Consider the following 20,224-nt stretch of genomic DNA (forward strand, 5'->3'; position numbering starts at 1 on the left):
CTTTGATGGGTACCATAATCCATTCCATTCAAACCATTCAAACTTCTCTAAGCCTGAGAAGTTCTGTTCACACACTCCTTCAGTAGCTCAGGGTGTCTGTGATGAGCTATAAAAGGCACAAATCACCAGGGAAGGTGACAGCGGATGTCTTTCCAGGGAAGCCCAGCTATCCCTTACTGAAGACTTGCATCCTAGGCTCACCCCTGGCTTACCAACCAACTTCCTCCCTGTTAAAGGATCTGGAATTTCCCCCATTTTTCTCTGTGAAGCAGCATCTTTCTGAATTTCCCCTTAAAATCCTATGTCAGCAAACTTTCCCCGGGTTTGGCTAAGAACCGTCACTCACGCTGGGAGACTCTCCTCCACAGTGGTTGTCTGGGAATTTACTTTTCTTAGGTTTCAGTCAGCATGAACTTGCTGTATGCCTTCCCATGCTTAGGAGCATGGCCCGTTATGGGGGAGTGTGCGATAAATAATCGCCTGAATCCTAAGCCGTGGAAGCATAGAGCTCACACACATGCAGCTTCCCTGTCCTCTAGCGGAGATGCAGCCTCTCCGCAGACATCCGGGTCCTCTGGCTTCTACGATGCTTCCACCTCTTCTTCCCTGAGCCTTAGACAGAGGGGTCTCATTGCAGATGTAGCATTAGTGCTGAGCACCCATGCTCAGTCATTTTCCATATTTTACGGTTATGGCTTTCCGCACTAGCCGCCACCTGCTACAAAAAGAAGCTCCTTCCATGAGAGGTGAAAGCAACGCTTACCTGTGCGTATAGGATAAAGTGTTCAGAGTGCAGCCAGACATTCTGCCGGTTTAGGAAAGCAACAGCAGAATGTTTTCCTCTGGGTCTGTGGCCTCCCCAGATGATTCATCCCTGCTGAGAAAGGGGAACCAGTTTTCCCTAGAGAAGAGCCTCTAATTGGTTATCCAGTACCAAATGGTCAACCCTAAACACGCGCACATATACATACAAATGACACAAAACGGATTCAGGTTTTACATGTATGCGTGCCTGTGTATGTGTGTGTGTGTACATGTAACAATAATAAAGAAAAATAATAGAGAACATACATGGCAATAGAGAAGGGGCTTGGAGGGAGAGGAAGGGGTGTGATAATCTGGAGGGAGCAAGGGGTGATAATCTGGAATTGAAGATGATCAGAGTACATTATGCACTTGTATACAGTGTCAGAATGAAACCCGTTACTTCCTGAAATACATGCTCACATAAATGGAAAGAAAAGCCACAGGCATGTGGAAAGAGCAAATATCTACATTCAGGGGTTGGAGGAAAAGCACGAGGCAGGCCTCACAGGGAGCCCCTCACAGCCTGAGGCTTTTGGGGATGCTGAAGGTGGGCACATTCCACAGGTGCTGTGAGCATTGAAAAAAGAGGGATGATACAGTAAGGCATCGGGCTTGGTTGAGCTCCCAGGAGGAAATGATGACAGCTAGGGTGTAGGGCTGAGAGCCCTCTGTGGTGTGGATCTCTAAGGAAACCCGAGAAAGGTAGCAAATGCTGAGCAGCGTGAGGGAGGAAGAGCTTGCAAGCCTGTCTCTCCACTGCTGGCTTCCTGTTACTTGGCCTGTTGCCCTCCAGGTCCCTGGCCTTTGCATCACTGGTGTGGCTTCTCATAGCCTTTGACCCACAAACCCTGCTGAGGTCTCTGGCGAATACCATAGTGAACGAACATTCCAGCTTGATGATCGCGTCGTGTTTCCAGCTCAGATGCTTTCTGCAGCTTGTAACCTCTAAATCGTAGGAAACCGTTTGCTCTAATGTCCTGATAAACAGTGATGCTACAAGGTTTCGTGGCTCTGTGACACATTTAATGGACTGTTCTTCCTTGTCTCAGTGCACTGAATTTGTGCTTTGCTCATCCATTTTTTAACATCTGAATCATTCCATTCTGATAGCTCACATGCACATAAACGTTGCTTCTCATGCATAATTTAGCTTCTGAAAGCCACAGACTAGGTGTGAAAGGAGGGGTGTGCGACATAATATTTATGTTCGCATTAGTGTGCCCCAGGGGTCCGTGGAGTTGATGAAAATGAATACATTTTTCTTCTGGTTGTGCAGATCATTTAATATTTTACAGAAGAGTCTGCAGCCTTGTCTGGCTCACAGCTGACATGTAGGTACACATCTCTTAGACCTGTGTTTTGTTTCCCTGGTAACAACTGAGTTGATGTTCTTACCTTCCCCGGGCCTCCTGATATGCGATGTCATCATTAGACCAGCCAGTCCAGGCAGGTTGTTTATTGATTTTTCGGGCAGCCTACTGCCTTGGGTTGCCCCTGCAGTTAGGACTCTAAGAGTCAAGAAGATAAGTTGCCTCATGTTATGGCAACCAGACTCTGCCCTGTAGTTGAGTACATTTCAATCTTAGAAATACGAGATTGACAGCAAAGGAAAATTTCAGAGAAACTTGAAGCTGACAGCAGTTGGAGACGGGTTTTGCTTTTCCCGTTGAATTTGTCATCAAGTTGATTTTTTTTTCCCATTTGCACCCCAAGACACAAGACTACTGGAGCGATAGTCAGCTGTCTAAGGGAAAGGTGTCCACACAAGAGAAGGAAGACAGATTGCTCCCTGTCTACACAGCAAACCAATGTTGTATGGAGCAGAAGACTGGGTGACTTGCAGGGGAAGGGAGAAGGAAGCTTTAGCCTCCAGGGCTGTGTTTTAGACAAAACACAGCCTGTATTGAACCTGTAGGTGGTTAAAAATCCTTAGGTATGTGTGCTGTGGCAGCACACTGTTTCTTGTCTTTAAATAGGGAGGATATGGTTTCTTCCTTCTTTAATTTTTTTTTCTTAAATTATATTTAAATTTATTTGTGTGTGCACACATGTGTGGAGGACAGAGGACAGCTTGTAGGAGTTGTGGGACTCAAATTCAGGTAGTCAAGCTTGGGGGCAAGTGCCTTTACCCACTGTCCCTGCTTTATCTGACAGGCCCACTTCCCCCGCTTTTTTGAGATGGGATCTCATATACCCCAGGCTAGCATCTAACCCTGATCCTCTTGGCCCCTCTTCTCAACATAGGGATTTTAACTCTCATCACTTGTTTTCCTTTTTCCTACCGTATTGCACCCCCAGAGAAGTTCTTGGCAATGAATTATATCTCCGGGGTGAGGTTGTGTAAGGTAATGACAGACAGTGGACAAACCACACCACTCTGAATTATCAGAGAAGAAGCTGGCTAAGAAAGGGGTCGTCTTACTTTCCGCTCTATTTTTTTTTTCATTGTCATGTGTATTTTGTGTTCACAGAGCCCCTAAGATTCCCATTTGCCGTGTTGGGCCACTGTATCTGGTAAGGACGGCCGAATGTGAATCTGCAGAGCCTCGTGTTTCAGGAAGTGTGTTCTCTAGAACTTTCTGTTTGCTTAAGTTCACCAAAGATAAGACATGTTATTTCACAAGGTCGCTCCAGGGAGCCTTCTTATTTCCACTATTAATATTGCCCTTCCTTTTCTTTGAGAAAATCAGTTTCCTAAAGTGTGCAAATGTGTGTGCAAATGTGTGTTTTGAGAAAGGGTCTTACCGTGCAGTCCTGACTAGCCTGGAACTTGTTATGTAGCCCAGGCTGGCCTTAAATCCATAGAGACCCACTTTTTATCTGTTTCTCAACTGCTGAAGTTAAAGGCATGCCTCACCATGCCTGGCCTGACGCTGATTTTTGTACAGGATGAGAGATCAGAATCTAGTTTAATTCCACTACTTGTTGAAACCAAGTTCTCCCAGCACCATTTGCTGAAGAGAATGTCTTTTCTCCAATACATTTTTGTTTTTGTGTTTTAACCTTTGGCCAAAAAGCAGGTGGCTATACTGTATGACTTTAATTCTGAATCCTTTCTACTCTTCTTGGTCTATGTGTCAGTACCATGCTGTTTTTGTTATTTTGGCTCTGTAGTGTAACTTGAAGTCAGGCATGGTGATACTTCCAACATTGTTCTTTTGCTCAGCCTTGCTTGGTTACTGATACCTTTTAGGCTTCTGTGAATTCTGTGAATTTTAAGATTTTTTTTTCCTCTGAAGAATGTCGTTGGGATTTTTGTAGCGATTGTATTGAACCTGTAGGTGGTCTTGGGGGGACACTGATGTTTTCACAAAATTAATTCTGCCAATCCTGGAACATAGGAGACCTTTCAACTTTTGTCAGCTTCTTCTGATATTCCCCATGGTCTTATAGATTCCAGAGGGACACTGAACTCACTACACAACTGAGGATGACCTCGGACTTCTAATCCCCCTGCTTCACGACCCTCCATCACTGGTTTATGCAGTACTGGGGACAAGCACTCTAGCCACTGAGCCTCACCTCCATCTTGTTGTATTTCTTGTTGTAATTTCTTCAGTGTTTTAAATGGTCACTGCAGAGGACTGTCATTTATTTGGCTAGGTTTATCCTAAGGTAATTTCTTTTCTTTTAAGTTATAATGAATGGGTTTATTTTACTGGTTTATGATCTCAGCACACTCAAGGTTTGCATATAGGAAGGCTACTTCAAAGTACACTTTTTAAATTACAAACTTAGCATCTGTGTTTTGTAGGTTTGGCTTTTGGTTTGCTGAATTAGTCTCTATGGTTTTATAAGCCTGCACTATTACAACAAAGCAAATGGCTTTACCGCAAAGGAATGATTTTTCCTTCGCCATTTATAGAGTTTGTGACTGTGTTGTAATGCAGCTCGTAAAAGATATTATGGCTTTATTATCATGGGAATCTGCCACAAATTAACTGTTTATTATAGGTATAAGCATAAGTATATAAGATAAGCCCCATTAAAAATAACATTTGGATAATTACTTCCTTGTTAGTCATTGGTATTTAAGATAAAAGCAGGCAGAATTTCTACTCTATTTCCTTTAGCATCACTTTCAAGTGACTAAAGGCATGGTATGGAAGAACATGCCAGGTGTAATAATTGGAAGGCATTAATGTAATCCATTAGAGGTAACATCTGTATTATCTCAAAAATCCATCAGTTATTCGGATAAGTAGGAAACTGCAAGACACAGACCAGGTACTAATTTGCAGATACCGCTCTTCATGAATAATATGTTTTAAGCTCAAGAAGCAGAATTTGAGGCCTGGAGAGACGGATCAGTGGGCAAGAATATTTGCTGCAAAAGCACTCGGGCCTGAGATCTGTGTCCATGCAGAACAAGCTGGGCAGAGGTTGGTGCAGGCTCCTTACCTAGTGCCGGGAGGCAGGGACAGGAGGATGGCTGGGGCTTCCTGGCTTGGAGCCTAGCCAAACCACGAGCCCCACCTCAGAGGAATAAGGAAGAGAGGGATAGAGGAGGTCATGCAGAGCCTTTCCTGTGTTCACGTACCAGGGGCTCCTGTGCATAGGAATACATGCCACACTCACCCATAAAAAAAAAAGGAAATGAGAGGCACAATCTCAAAACCAAAAGCAGAATGTCACCGTTTGAAATAGATGAGCCACCCGGAATGATGTCAGGTGTAACCATAGGTTACTTAGAATGGCACTCTCCTCTTCTGCAAGCAGACGCTATGATCTTAACTTCTGAGCCATCTCTCCAGCACACCATTCTTTAAAATATACGTGTATTAGTGTGAGTGTGGTGTGTGTGTGTGTGTGTGTGTGTGCATGCTAGTGTATGCTGCAGTGCTTGTATAGAGGTTCCCTCTTTCTTCCACATGGGTTCTAGGGGTCAAACATAGGTCAGCAGGCCTGGCAGCAGGCACCTTTATCTGCCGAGTCAGCTGGCCAGCCCTGTACTTTCATATTTGATTGTAAGAGTAACTGCACTGTTACCGTGAGCAATAAATAAGTTCCGAGGGCCAGGTGTTAACTACAGAAATGAAATTAGATATGTGTGAGCATATATGCCTGCACAAGCATGTGTATGTGTCATATAGATGAATTTTGACTTTCTTTTTTCACAACAAGAATAGTGTGTCTTCTGATACATCTAGTGAACACCAGTTGTAAATCTAGTGTCCTTCCAAGACCATAGATTCATTTCAGGTGTAACTAACTAGTAAAGTGATTGTGGTCTTGTACGAAATTCACATACTCTATTGTTTTGGCAGAATAACACTGGGGAGCTGTTGTATTTATCCCTGTTATCCACTACCGAGAAGCATGAACTCTTACGGCATTTGAGTCTGTAGTGTTGTGGAAATAGATGGTTCCTGTTGGTCAGATGGCCTAACGCAGTGGGAGATCACCAGGCACTTTCTGGTTTAGCTGACAGTGAAATGGGCCCCAACAGCCCTGGCTCTGTTCTTTTGACCCACAGTCGAGGGGAATATCTGTGTTAATTTGTGTGTCCACGTTACCTTTAGCCACTGCCACAGTGAAGTCCTAAGAATCTAATTGTGAGTTAAGACCCAACATATTCATCTTTGAAGATTTAGAACTGTTTTGTCCATGTACACCAATTTTTTTTGTTGTTTGTTTCGGGAAAGAAAAATTCTACATAATCTTCTCCCTGAGACATTTAGGGCACATTTGGCACTAGCTGTTGCTTCAAAGACTCAAGTCACAGTTTTCCTGACTGATAATTGCTTGGCAATGTTCAGAAAGATACCACAGCTGTTGGATGCTTTCAGGAGCTGAGGCGCTGGTCTCTGCTTTCTGGGATCTATAGTTAGTGCAGTGCCAACACTCTTAAGATTGAACATGTATGAAGGGAAGGGGGTGGTTTTCTTTTGAGATAAGATCATTTGTAGCTCAGGCTGGTCTTGAACTCTCTCTGTAGCTGAGCCTAGCCTTGAACTCCAATTCCCCCCTGACTCCACCACCCAAGTGCTGGAATGACCAGTGTTTGCCACCACATCCAAGTTCTATGTTTCCTATTTGCGTCTTGACATAATGTGTGTCATTCTTTGCCCTGTTTGTTCATAATGACGTTTAAAACAGTTTATAGGATAAAGGAACTGTAACACAGGGAAAGAAGGAAGGGAAGGAAGTCTTACTTCTCCAGGGGCTCATTCCTATTTTCTTGTGACAGCAACAAGGCGTGCGGATTTTCATAATGCTTTACAAAGAAGTGGAGCTAGCGCTTGGGATCAACAGTGAATACAGCAAGCGGACTTTGATGCGGCTGCACCCCAACATAAAGGTACCAATGCTTTCTATCCTTTTCTGCATAGACTCCCATAATGCTCATTTTGAATGAACAGCACCGAATCTTCAGAAATGCACACAGTATTATACTTTCTTGTTTTTGCTCTTCAAAGTGAGCATACAAAGGCATGGGTATTTCACACATACTTCGTTTCTATGGCACCTTTCCCCAGCCTCCCGTTCCCCCTTTTTGTCTTCCCCATAGCAGAGCCTTTCTCTGTTGCTCACACTCCTATGCATAATCTTTATTTTGTTTTCATGTCACGTGTATTTTCATACCCTTTCCCCCCTTCCTCATTCCCTTAAGACGGTCTCTTTCCTTTTCATAATCCCTTTTCGGTGTCTTGACCTTCCTCACACACCACAGATATGCATACATCAATTTTCTTGTAAATGTCATTATTTCATATTTCTACTAAGTAAAATCCCGCTGTGTATCTATGTCACACATTCTGTATTCATCTGTGGATGGCGTCTGGGTCAGTTCCATTTACTCGCCACTGTGAATACAACAGCAACACCCATGGACGTGCAAGAATCTGTGTGGTGTGAGTGAGTTCTTCATCTACCCAACAGTACAGCTGTGCCCTGTGGCAGTTTTAATTTTAGTTTTCTTCTCTTCATTTTTTCTCCCCGCCCTGAGAACTACAATCTTACTATGTTAGTCTGGTTGGCTTGGAACTCTCTGTAGACCAGGCTGGCCTCCTCCAACTCGCAGAGATCTCCCTCCTGCCTGTTTCCCGGGTTCTGGAAGTAAAGGCATGCTCCACCACTCCAGGCTCAGTTTTCTAGAGACCCCCCACACTGATTTCCATAGTGGCTCTACTGTTTACTCCACCAACATTACAGCTGCGACTGTCCCCCACAGTCCTTTCAACATTTGTGGTTTGTTTTCCTGAGGGTAGCTCTTCCGCCCAGCCAAGATGGAATCTTAAAATGGCTTTAATTTGCATTTCCTTGATGACTAAGGGTGTTGAATGCATTTAAGAATATTTTTCTTCCCAGACTTGTCTGTTCAGCTAAAATATTCCCTTATATTCCCCCTGTTGATGGGGGTGAGTAGACCTTCTGTTTCTCAGCTCTAACCCTGATAACTGAAAATAAAAGCTCAGCTAAAGAACACCCTTCCTGTACTCTTTAATCAAGAGTTTTGTCTACTCTGCACACTGCCATTAAGATAATCCCATGATTGCTTGGATGGAAAGTCACCACTGAGTTCTCTTATTGCTAATAGCAGCAAAGAGACTTGTTCTAGGATTTGGAATTTTGTGGATTTTGAGATCAATAGTTTCTAGTGTGAAATGTGGATAAAGAAAATGAAATGACAAACAGTTTGTAAAAGCTCCTTGAAATCTCATTAGACCTCAAATCTCTTAATAAATATCATCCAGCCAACAAGATACAAGACTTAGAAGCTCTCTAGCAGGCTTAAACTATGTAACAATTATGTATCTCACTTGGTTAAAAATCAGCCCAGAGGGGGCTGGAGAGATGGCTCAGTGTTTAAGAGCACTGTCAGCTCTTCCAAAGGACCCTGGTTCAGTTCCCAGCACCCGCATGGCAGCTCACAACTGTCTGTAATGCCAATTTCAAGGAATCTGACACCTTCACACTAATGCACATACAAGTTAAATAAATTATTTAAAAAAAATCAGCCCAGAGGATTAGACAAGTTACAGCAGCTCCATGCTCATTCGCCATATGTAATTTTGTCAGCAACTGAGAAGAGTGCTACAAAGGACAGCATTGAGGACCTGGAAAGCCACAAAAGAGGAAATAGTTATAAATCATAGCCCTGAGAAGGGCTGTGTTTTCTGCCTATACAGCACAACTATTAGAAGACGTTTTTAAATGAGCCAAGGCCCTGAATGAACACTTGGGAATATTCCAGTAGCCAAACCAGACAAGAAGACATTAAAAATTAGTAATAATCAGGAAAATGCAAATCAAAACTCCAGTGAGATTCTATTTCACATCTGATAGGTAAGGTAGTATCTTGTATTGCTGAGAATATCGAAGCTTTGTGCATGTTGCTGAGAATACAGAGCCCTCTTGCATATTGATGGGGTAAATAATAGTTTAATGTTATTTACTATACTATATAGTAATATAATTGCTATAGACTTGGTATTTAATCATATAAATATATATATAGTATAGTATATCATTTAATATAGTATATTTAATAACATTAAATATATCAGTATATTTACTATAGTATATTAACATAATATAGTATATTTAATAATATACTTTGCTTTGAATTTGCTAATAATATAATTGCTTTGAAAAGCAATCTTCTAATTCCTCAAAAAGTAGTCTGCACCCAAAAGAAGTGAGAACATAGACCTATGTACAAACTAATACAGGAATGTGCCTGGAAACACTGCTCATATTAGCTAGCAGGTCTGAACAATGTAAATGCTGATCAGATGATAAACGGATGGGCAAAAATCAGTATCTTTATTGCTCAACAGAGACATAAGCGAAATCCTGAAGGGGTGAAGCCCTAAATCATTACGATAACGATGCTGTCGTATCAGGTACAGTGGCTCACACTCGTGATCTCAGCCATAGTGACATCCAGAGTAAGCTACGTCGTAAGATCCTCCATGTGTGAGAGAGGATGCAATATGTGTTGTGTGCCAATAGAAGGGTTATGGGGGGTCAGCAAGAAAAGGGAAAGAGAATGACTGAGAACTAAGTATGATGGCATTATACATAACGAAAGCTACCGTGCTGTATGGTAACTTGTCAATAAAATTCTAAAAGTTTTTAAAGGTAGAATTCAGGGTGACATGGTGGCTCAGTCCTTTGATCCCACTACTAAGGAGGCAGAGGCAGAGGCAGGAGGATCTCTGTAACTGAGGACAGACTAACGAGGGCTACATAGTGAGCTTCTGTTGAAGGAGGAGGAGGAAAAAGAGGGGGAGACATAAAATTTGTCCTTATAGTCAAATGCAAATAAGAGATCATATCAAGACTCTTAGGAATTAGCAAAAGCAGTACAAAGAGGAGGTGTTTATAGCTATAATTCCTTCATTAGAAAAAAGGTCTCAAAGTATCAGTTTAAACATAAAACTTAAGGATCCAGACAAAAGAGAACAGAGCAAACCTAAAGACAACAGAAGGAAGGAAATCAAGATGAAGGCCTAGACTTGCCACAGGCAGAGCAGGAAAAAAAGAAAAGAAAAAAAAAAATCAGTCGAACAAAAATTTGGTTGTTGGAAGCATCAATCAGTTCAAGAAACCTTTATTTGGAAGAAGAAAGGAAGGAAAAGACTTTAGTTTCTGAAGACATGCAGTGAAAGTGGGCCCTCTGTGAAAGAATCCACGGGGATGGAAAGGATTCTAAGAGACTCTGCAAATGCCAGCACCGGGTAACTAGGTGAATGGGACAAAACCCACCAAGGCTCACTCAGGACAAGCTATGGAATCTGAATAGACATACCCAGTCCGGGATTGGTCAAGAATTAAAAGTCTCTCCTCAGAGAAAAGCACCCGGTCCTTTTGATGGCTTCACTGGCTAATTCTACCCAACAGTTAAAAAGACCCAACACCAATCCTTCTCAATTTTTTTTTTTCAAAAAATGAAGAGGAAGAAAGACTAGTTAGCTCATTGCCTTGTTAAAATGGAACAACGTACACCAAAATTGGTAACGTGGCAAATAACATGATTTGTGTGCTTTACCACAATAAATAAAAGCATTAGCTGACGTTATTGGTGTCATCCTACTTGCAAACATGAATGTAAGAGAAGTCTAATAGGACCGTGTAGGGAGTCATCCTGAACGTAGTTATCAGCCTCCCCAGGTACCTTTGTATAGGAGCTGTTCAGGAATCTGTATGCTTGTATCACCAGGATACAAACATAGCTTATTAAATATCTTTCCACAAATGCATATTGGCTAAGTATTTTATTTATAACAAAGGTTACCACTAAAGATGGTGGAAGAGAACCTACAGCTATTAAATTGACATTGCTGTAATGGTTGCCATTTAAGTCAAATGACGGTTTCCTCAAAATATCTCACCTGGCTGAGAACTTAAACCGAAAGAGGGCGCATGTGGGGGCCTGCACCTGGAACTTCAGCGTCTAGGAAGCTGACACCAAGAGGCTCTCAAGTTCAAGACCAGCCAGGGTAATCCTTAAAAAACTAACACATTCAATGGAAATCTTTCTCTGCTCATATTGAGTAAAATTTCAAGTTTGGGAGACTTTCTTTGGCTTATACAGAACACATTTTTATACCTGAATTATTTTAAAGAACGTTCTTTAGGGGGAAAGCAGATCTACTTTATTGGGATGTGAAGGCCATTTATAAGTCACACTCTCTGTGGATGTTCCCTGCCTACAGGTGATGAGGCACCCGGACCATGTGTCATCCAGTGTCTATCTGTGGGCTCATCATGAGAAGCTTGTCATTATCGACCAGTCGGTGGCTTTTGTGGGTGGGATTGACCTGGCCTACGGAAGGTGGGATGACAATGAGCACAGACTCACAGATGTGGGCAGTGTGAAGCGGGTCACCTCAGGACTGTCTATGGGCTCCCTCACAGTAAGTACTTGCCATCTTTTGGGGCAGCGCAACATTGACAACCTTGTCTAGAGCTGTATAAGTAGGCGTGGCTGACCCAGGAATTCAGAGACAGCATCTCCTGAGAGGTGTGGTGGACATACCCGCTCGCTGTCCTGTACTAGCCTACACCACATGCCTGACCCGGAACCCGGCCTCTTTCAGCTTCTCTCATGGAAGAAGAGAAAGCAAGTTTGGTATAATGTACGTTATCTCAATCAGTGCCCTGGTTTTTCCATTCAGACCAACGGTTTAATTTTCTATTGTGAAAAAAAAAAAAAGATGTTTATAGCCAAAAGTATTGATGTGTGACAATCAAAATTAGGTTCAATAAGAGTAAGAAGCCTATTACAGGCAGCTGCTGCAGCTGGCTTTTGCTCACCTGTTAGAGGGTGTGCTCGGCCGTGGTGTGCATTTGTATGTTCTTAGCCTCTTCCTACTTATGGACACAAAACTCAATAGATCATTCCGGGGTCATTTAGAGGGAATCGGAGCAGGAAGTTAACTTAATGACTTCCCAAACAACCTGCCAATCAAGAGCTGCCAAAATGGCTCTATTTCCATTTCCATCTGCTTTGTGTTTCAGCTCTACACTGCCAAAATGCAACATATTCGTTCGAAAAGTTGATGCGGTCTTCTTATTTGCTGATGGGACTATGGGCAGCTTTTCTGAGGGTAGAAAGAGGGGCAATGTGCTGTGTAGACATACTAGTTAAGTCTTCTCACTGCTGTGACCAAATGCTTGACAAGAGGCCACTCATAGGAGGTTTCTTTTGGCTGCAGGTAGAGGAGGACAGTTCACCTTGCTGGGAAAGGTGTGGAAGCAGGGACTTGTCTCTTTCTTGTCCCATTACTCAGCAGTTAGGAAGCACAGAGAAGACAAGCCATCAAACCTCAGAGCCCACCCACAGTGCTTAACCTCCCCCAGGAAGGTTCCACCTCCTAAACCTTCCCAAACAGTGCCAACAACTGGGTACTGTGTTCAAACTGCCTGTGGGGAGTGGGGGGGGGGGGGGCGTTTCACACTCAAACCACGACAGTGGATTTAAAGTGAAAATGACTGACAGAAATCAATGCTGATCAGAGAAGGTGGGCAGTTTCACTGTGATTTTAAGTAGCACAATTAGCCTGAGGTAAAAGGGTTAGTGAAATGAAATTTTAAGAGTTTTATCTGATCACGGTGGCTCACACCTTTAATCCTAGCATGTGAGAGGCCGAGGCAGGTGGATCTCTGAGTTTGAGACCAGCCTGGTCTACATAGCAAGTTCCAGCAGCCGGGTTTATGTAGAGAAATCCTGAATCAAACCAATGAACTACCAGCAGCAAAAACAAACCAGCCATAGAACTCACCACCGTCCTGTCACAGACCTGAGACTCTAGGGAGACTGTTCTGAAGCCTCCGCCACCTGTAAACTTGCTCTTCTCTCCTTGAATGAAAGCCCACTGCAGTAGACATCATGCATGGTCTTTTTTTTTTTTTTATAACTTTTTCAGGCAGCAACAATAGAGTCTATGGAATCCTTAAGCCTCAAGGATAAGCATGAATCTCATAAACATGAGCCCATCTTGAAGGGTGTTGATGATACAGACACCAAGCTGAAAGGAATAGGAAAGCCCCGGAAATTCTCCAAATTTAGTCTCTATCGACAACTGCACCGTCGCCACCTGTACAACGCGGACAGCGTCAGCAGCATCGACAGCTCCTCCAGTGAGTGACAGCGTTGCTAGAACGTCCCCTGGGCGCACTATGATGCTTGCAGCCGGTCCCTTGCCTATCTGCCTTAAAAAAAAAAAAAAAAAAAAAAAATCTGTGGTCGCATACAGTGAACAGCATACAAAGATCGCCATGCCATCCTGTGTGGCACTATGGAGCTATGACACTGTTTTGAGATGCAGTCTCATGTAGCCCAGGCTGGTCCCAAACTCACTATGTGATAGCTACGTATCTTGAGTTCTTGCCCATCCCAGGCTGGGGCCACAGATGTGCACCTCCGTGCCTGTTTTAGAAGGCTCTGGGGATTAACCAGAAAGCAAGCACTCTACCAGCCCAGCTCCATGCCCAGTCACCCTTTGCCTCACTTAAAAAACATATTTGTTATTAATACAAAGTAATCATAACATCCACTATTGATACTTTAGATGGTGACATAATGACTAAAGCTGTCTAAAACATAACAAACTATAAAGGGAAAAGGAAGGCTTTAGGTGTACTTTATAAACCTTTCATGTAATAAATCTGTTTCTCTTTTCATCCAGAAATATATCTAGCTTGTACCAGCAGACATCAGATATTCTATATCTTATGAGTTTACTATTCTTTACAAATCTTGCTTAAAGCTGTGTGATTTTTCTGTGTGATTTTTTTTTTTTTAGATCTTATAGCTGATTTTATAGACCTGCTTATTCTAAAAATTATTAAGCTTGCTTTCAGGTTTAGAAAATTTGATATATATATATATACATATATATGTGAATATGTTTCTTTATAAAACAAAAAAGAACTCTCAACTTTCTCCAGGTTATTTTAACCACTGTAGGAGCCACCAGAATTTAATCCATGGTTTAAAGCCCCACTTGAAACTCTTTCGCCCCTCCAGTGGGTCCGAGCAGGGCCTCACTAGACACAGCGCCGGTAAGTGACTTGCTAGTGTCACAACCCCACAGGCTTGAGCTTTTGTTGCTTCTCCTGTTGTATGACCACAGCGAGCGTGTGTTCATGTCAGCTTTCTGCCCAGTCTTCACGTCCCACAGTTAGATAGGACCTGCTCCATGCAAGTGCAAGCTCCGTTTGTCTGCGAGCCTACTCTCTAGCTGTGAGGAGAAGGAGACACACGGAGCTACCCTGTAGCACAAAGCACAGACCAACATCTTACCTATTGCTGGGAAATGCAGCTTACAGCGAGTTTAGTGTGAAAAGGATGCACTGAGGCAGAGTCCCAGACAAACTGGGGAAAATGCAACCTCATTTGTTGAAAAAAAAAATCTTGAGGGTTTTTGAACAGAGCTGGCATGTTTTACACGGAAATTAGAGGGTTAGAAAGTGCTATCTGATACCTTTAGTGGGAGCATCTAAAACAAAAAGGGGGAACTGTAGAGAGCTGCGGAATGCTATGCCTTAAAGATGGAGCTGGTTTCCGCCTTCCACCTTCCCGATGGTGAGTGCTCTCTGTCACGAACAATTCCACATTTGGCTAAGGCTGAGGATCTGGCTTGCTTCCATGTATGTGGACCTATCTGCATTGCACACGTGGCACGCCTGGGTTGGCTACCCAGAGGCTATTTAAGCTGTGGGCTGGCTTTCCCCAGGGTCCGAGGATTGTTCAAGGTTCCTGAATAAACTGCATTGAAAAAAAAAAAAGAATCAGGTTCTTGAAGAATGAATTAACTGGGGCCTAAATTATGGAGGTGAGAATGAAGAAGGCTCTGACAACTGGTCCAAGGATGGGAAATCGCTAGAGCAAACCACCAGGCAGGTGTGCAGAAGGCCCCACACTGCCTTGAATGCTTGTAATGCTTTGGCAAGAATGTCACTTCCTTTTCCCAGACGAGAAAACTTGAGACTGGCCCAGCGCAGTCACAGTTCATTGGCATTCCCGTGCTCCATATTTACGTGTCCAACTTAGCAGAAATAAAAATATGCATCCATGTTGCCCTTTGGCTTAATCCCCAGGCTAAGGATCTGTCCTGCTGGATTAGGGCAGAGGCCTAATATGTGTCCACAGAGGCGATGGTGCCTGTGTGGAGCTCAGAGAACAATTTATAGGAGTTGATCTTCTCTTTCCACTATGTGAGGTCTCCAGGCATCACATGGACCCAGACACAGCAAGTTTTAAAGTGCATTAACTATATGTAATGAACCAAAGCTCAGTGTAACTAACAGTCTTGTAAATTATGGCACTTTGACGATTAGTGGTGTGCACAATGGAGCAAGTGACAGAGGCAGAAAGGTATCTGGCACATTAAACCAACTCCTTGCTGAGGGCATGAGACCCACAGTGATGGTCTGAGGACATGGTGCTGATGGAAGGCCCTTGACATGCATTCATAGTCTCCTCTACTCGTTGGTGGGAGATGTGTTTATTTTAACAGAAAAGGAGGAAATAAACAGCATCAATTTTAGGCTCTGGGAATGATAAGGAAGTAGGGTGGGCCATCCTTAGTGATACTGAGCAGTCATTAAAGCAAAGACTCAGGTGGCTCTTTATCTTAATTTTAGTTATGTGTATGTTTCTGGTGGCTGCTGGAAACCAAACCTGGGGCCTTTGAAATAATGCACTCCTAACCACTAAGCCATCTCTCCTTACGTGCTGAATTGAATAAATATGTGCTAAGCATCTATCACATGCTAACCACTGCCCTAAGCACTGGTTAAAATGGGTAAAATGGTCATCATGTAAAAGATGAAATGCATTAAGAAGACTGAGCAACAATCCTCATTCAGAAGGACAAACACGATAGATGTTGGAAGCAGGAGAAGACAGGGAACAGGACAGGAGCCTACCACAGAAGGCTTCTGAAAGACTCTACTGATAGAGGCATCGAAGCAGAGCCTGAGACTCATAGCCAAACTTTGGGCAAAGGGAATGGAATTTTATGAAAGAAGGGGGAGACAGAAAGACCTGGAATGGACAGGAGCTCCAAAAGGAGACCAACAAGACCCAAAATCTGAGCCCTGAGGGCCCTCAGAAACTGATACCCAACCAAGAATAATTGGTAGAGAGGACCTAAAACCCCGGCTCAGATGTAGGCCATAGATTCAGTATCCAAGTTGGGTTCCTCATAGGGGGAGCAGGAGCTTTCTCTGAAATCAACTCAGTGACAGACTCTCTAATCACCTCCCCTTGGGGGGTGCAGCCTTGCCAGGCTACAGAAGAAGACAATGCAACCAGTCCTGATGAGACCTGATAGGCTAGGGTCAAATAGAAGAGGAGGAGGAGGAACTCCCCTATCTATGGACTAGGGGAAGGGTACAGGGGGAGAAAAGGGAGGGAGAGTGAGATTGGGAGGAGATGAGGGAGGGGACCACAGCCAGGATACAAATTGAATAAATTGTAATAAATTACAATAATAAAAAAGAAGGAAAAAAAAGAATGCTGAGCAATCCTGATGAGGGGGACACAAACAGATAGATCACTGTACATAGTACATCAGGCAGTGATAATTATCATGGAGGACGAATGGGGTGAAAGCAGGGGCACAAATTACTATTCTATATAACTTCGTTAAAGAATGGTACTCTCATGGGTTGAGTTTTAACTGGAGATCGGAAGGAAGAGGAGAATAAGAAGCTGTTTTGGAAGGTGTCCTGAGCAGGAACAATAGAAGTTCAAAAAACCCAATGCTAGGGGAAGATTGGACTGTCTATAAATGTGGCTGTGAAGATGGGAATGCTAGAAAGACGGGGACTGGGTGGATTATAAGTAGCTTTGAGACTATTGTAAGAATTTCAGCTCTGGGGAAGTCAGTGGACAGTGTTAAATGACGTACAGACAGCCACATGGAAGGGACTCCCAGGATGCCTTGCTGTGCATAGGCCAACCTGCAGAGTCCAGGAGAGATCACTGCAGAGTTGAAACAGGGACACTGCACTAATCTTAATTCCTCTTAATTAGGCCAGTAATCATAGTAGATCCTGTAATACGTGTTTTCATTCACAAATCACTCGGCCGGTCCCGAGGACTGTTTTTCTTTTTCAAAATTATAGGAGAGTTCCTGGTTGATAACGCTTTGCTTGGCAATATTTTAAATATTTTGTTTCCTCTTACATTTGGGAAGCATCTTTCCTTTGTAAGTGTTACTGAGCAGAGAAGCAAGCAGGATTTTACATTGATCAGGCTGATAAATGGCACAGTAAGGCCTCTCTAGACCCTTCTCTGGGCTGCAGTGCACCAGGTCTATTATTTCCTGTTTCCACACGACTAATATTGTATCTCAAACTTAGTAATTACATGTTTGTGCTTCTTAATTTTTTTTCTTAACGTCTGAGGGGTAGGAAGGATGCACAGCACGGGAGGCCTGTGGAGATGAGAGAATTTAGGAGAGTCAGTTCTTTCCTTTCACCATGTGAGTCCTGGTCATTGATTTGGGCTTCAGGTGCCTTTGTCTACTGACTCTTTGGGTCTATGTTGTGTAAATTTGGAATTGGCTTATCATTTATTTCATATTCTCACTCTCTCTGTCCCTCCTTACTTACCTCCCTCTCCAACGATATGTGGTGCTTACTACGAAAAGCCTACAGAGCAGCAAACAGCTCACCCGGGCTCTTTCCTTTCAGATATACACAGCAGGAAAGTCAGTGTCTGGGAGAAGATAATACAAGTGTTTCAAACACTAGTTGGTTTTGTTGACATTGACCGTTTTTATAAAATATTTTAACAACCCCTGAGGAATTAATTATTAATTTTGAGATGGAGTATGAGTTGTGTGTGGCGACGTTACAAAAAGATTTGTTTGGCGACAATTTATTAATTTCTTCTTGGATGCTGGGAGCTACAGAAGGAGGTAAAGGGGTATCCTTCCTCCTCTGAGTTTATAGACTACTGGAGGAGGGATATATGTTCAGCGTTTTATGCAATTGCATGACTTGGTCGGAGGCCTTAGGTGGGCATTTGTAGACAGGACACCACCTTGCGAGGGTCGGCTCTGTTTGTCCTAAGGCCAGGCTGCTATGGCTCATGAGGAATGATTACAAGATCAGGCCAAAGGGAGGGAAGAACATTCTACGCAGAATGGGTAAAGTGCAAACTGAGCAGAGGCAAGGCAGATAGGCCTGTCAAAACACAGTGAAAAAAATAAGGCACGCGGAAGCCCGGGCTAAGGCAACATGAAGAAGAAAAGGACAAATGGCTGCCAGTTTGGGAAGCGGCTCCTACACTCTAAGTCCTTTTCCACTTAACCACCTATAGACAGTAGGTGATTCTAAAGAGTCTTTTAAACAACTTTGCATTTTACAAAGGCAGGCGTCATAATGCAGAGGTAATGTGTGGTGGCCAGTAGACCTCTACTGGCTGCTTCAGGTGCTACTGTTATTCACTTAACAGTCATTCTTGCACCCCCATGCCTGCATGTCTAATGCCTTTGTGCCAGGCACTGCACGTGTGACCTCAGTTCCGCTTCTCCCTTGCTCCGTTGTCTTTATGTCTGACACAGCCCTGAAACTTCCCAGCTGTTTAACTTGAGGCATCAGTTCCCAAGTAGAGTGGCCCCTTCCGCTCTGTTACTGCAAACTGCTTCTTTAGTGCCGCCGCTGTAAGCTTGTGTCTGTTGTTGTACTTTAATGGAGAGTGTTTGTGATTTTAGGAATACAGGATGTTAAAGCCCAAAAGCTCTTAGCTGTCATCTAGGCCAAATCATACTCTTTACACGTAAGGCTCTATGACCCAAAAAGTTGAAGCTTGGTGTCATGTACCTAGCTAATTCAGAGGCTGGACCACAGGCTGCCTGTAAATATGAGACTCGTGTGTTGGTAAGGGCAGAGGTAGCCTGGCTCTTGTTGCCTCAGCCTGGTGTACCTCCATCCCCACCTGGCTATCATGTTCTCCTGGAGTCCCACCTGCAAAATTCTTCTTTTATAGTTTCCTCTGCGGTCCATCCTCCCTGACCCGGTAGGCTTTGAGAATAAGCTGCTCAACTGTCAGAATGTTAAATTCCATGGCGACTCTGGGTAGGGCCTCCCTTTCGAGGGGTGGAATACCATGTCAGCCCACATGGTCAGGTGGACACAGGCTGTCCTAGTAGCAGGATTTGGAAGAGAAGTGAGGTCATATCAAGAGGTCCCTCTTGGAGGCCTACCCGTCTCTCAGTCTCTGAGCCAATCTTGCCATATTCACAGATACCGGCTCTATCCGAAGTGTGCAAACAGGCGTTGGAGAGCTACACGGAGAGACCAGGTTTTGGCATGGGAAGGATTACTGCAACTTTGTCTTCAAGGACTGGGTTCAGCTGGACAAGCCTTTCGCTGGTGAGCATGGGGAGTGGCTGGTGGGTGGCTGCAGGTTCTCCTTTGCTTTTCACTTTGGGGCATCTTAGCAAATGTGAGTGTGCACACAATCTAAGTACATCCCGTTTTATGTATTTAAAATTTTGTGTTTGCATGTATTAATTGTATGTAATGATGTTTCAAGACGACATATTCATACACGTATATAGAGTAATTTGGTTATTCACTCCCCCTCCCATTCCCACTGATGCCCTTTCTTTTCCCAAAGAGAAGCCTTTCTGCTTTGTCTTTTGGTGGTCCAGTGAGTTCATTTAGGTTTGCTTACAAGAGCATGGGTAAGGAGTTACTTACAGGAGCACAGGTGACTTACAAGTGTCTACACCATCAAAGAAATGCCTTTCCCTCCCCAGCTGCCATTAGAGCCTCAGTCAGGGCCCCAGGGTCTCATTATTGTTTTATTTTTGTCTTTGAAATTTTGGAGATCTGATTTTGTCATATCCACATGAGCTTTTTGTTGTAGTAAAAAATATATGTATATATAAATTTAAATCTCCAAACTTGCCACAGGCATATTTTAGGACAATACACTGAAAAA

At 43.4% G+C, this 20,224-nt stretch overlaps 1 protein-coding gene across 5 annotated transcripts in view; it reads left to right on the forward strand.

Moving 5' to 3' along the window:
- Positions 1–20,224, forward strand: part of Pld1 (phospholipase D1) — a 215,427-nt gene that overhangs the window by 133,363 nt on the left and 61,840 nt on the right. For 4 of the 5 annotated variants that reach the window (XM_060378160.1, XM_060378159.1, XM_021645734.2 and 1 more), the window contains 5 exons: positions 6,998–7,108; positions 11,472–11,672; positions 13,185–13,398; positions 14,209–14,322; positions 19,522–19,650. In XM_060378160.1, the coding sequence (XP_060234143.1) occupies positions 6,998–7,108; positions 11,472–11,672; positions 13,185–13,398; positions 14,209–14,322; positions 19,522–19,650 (769 nt within the window). The remainder of the gene's footprint in view (positions 1–6,997; positions 7,109–11,471; positions 11,673–13,184; positions 13,399–14,208; positions 14,323–19,521; positions 19,651–20,224) is intronic. The other variant, XM_021645735.2, reaches the window with a different exon arrangement.

The sequence above is a fragment of the Meriones unguiculatus genome, chromosome 2, assembly GCF_030254825.1.
Source record: "Meriones unguiculatus strain TT.TT164.6M chromosome 2, Bangor_MerUng_6.1, whole genome shotgun sequence".
In the NCBI taxonomy this organism is placed as follows: domain Eukaryota; kingdom Metazoa; phylum Chordata; class Mammalia; order Rodentia; family Muridae; genus Meriones; species Meriones unguiculatus.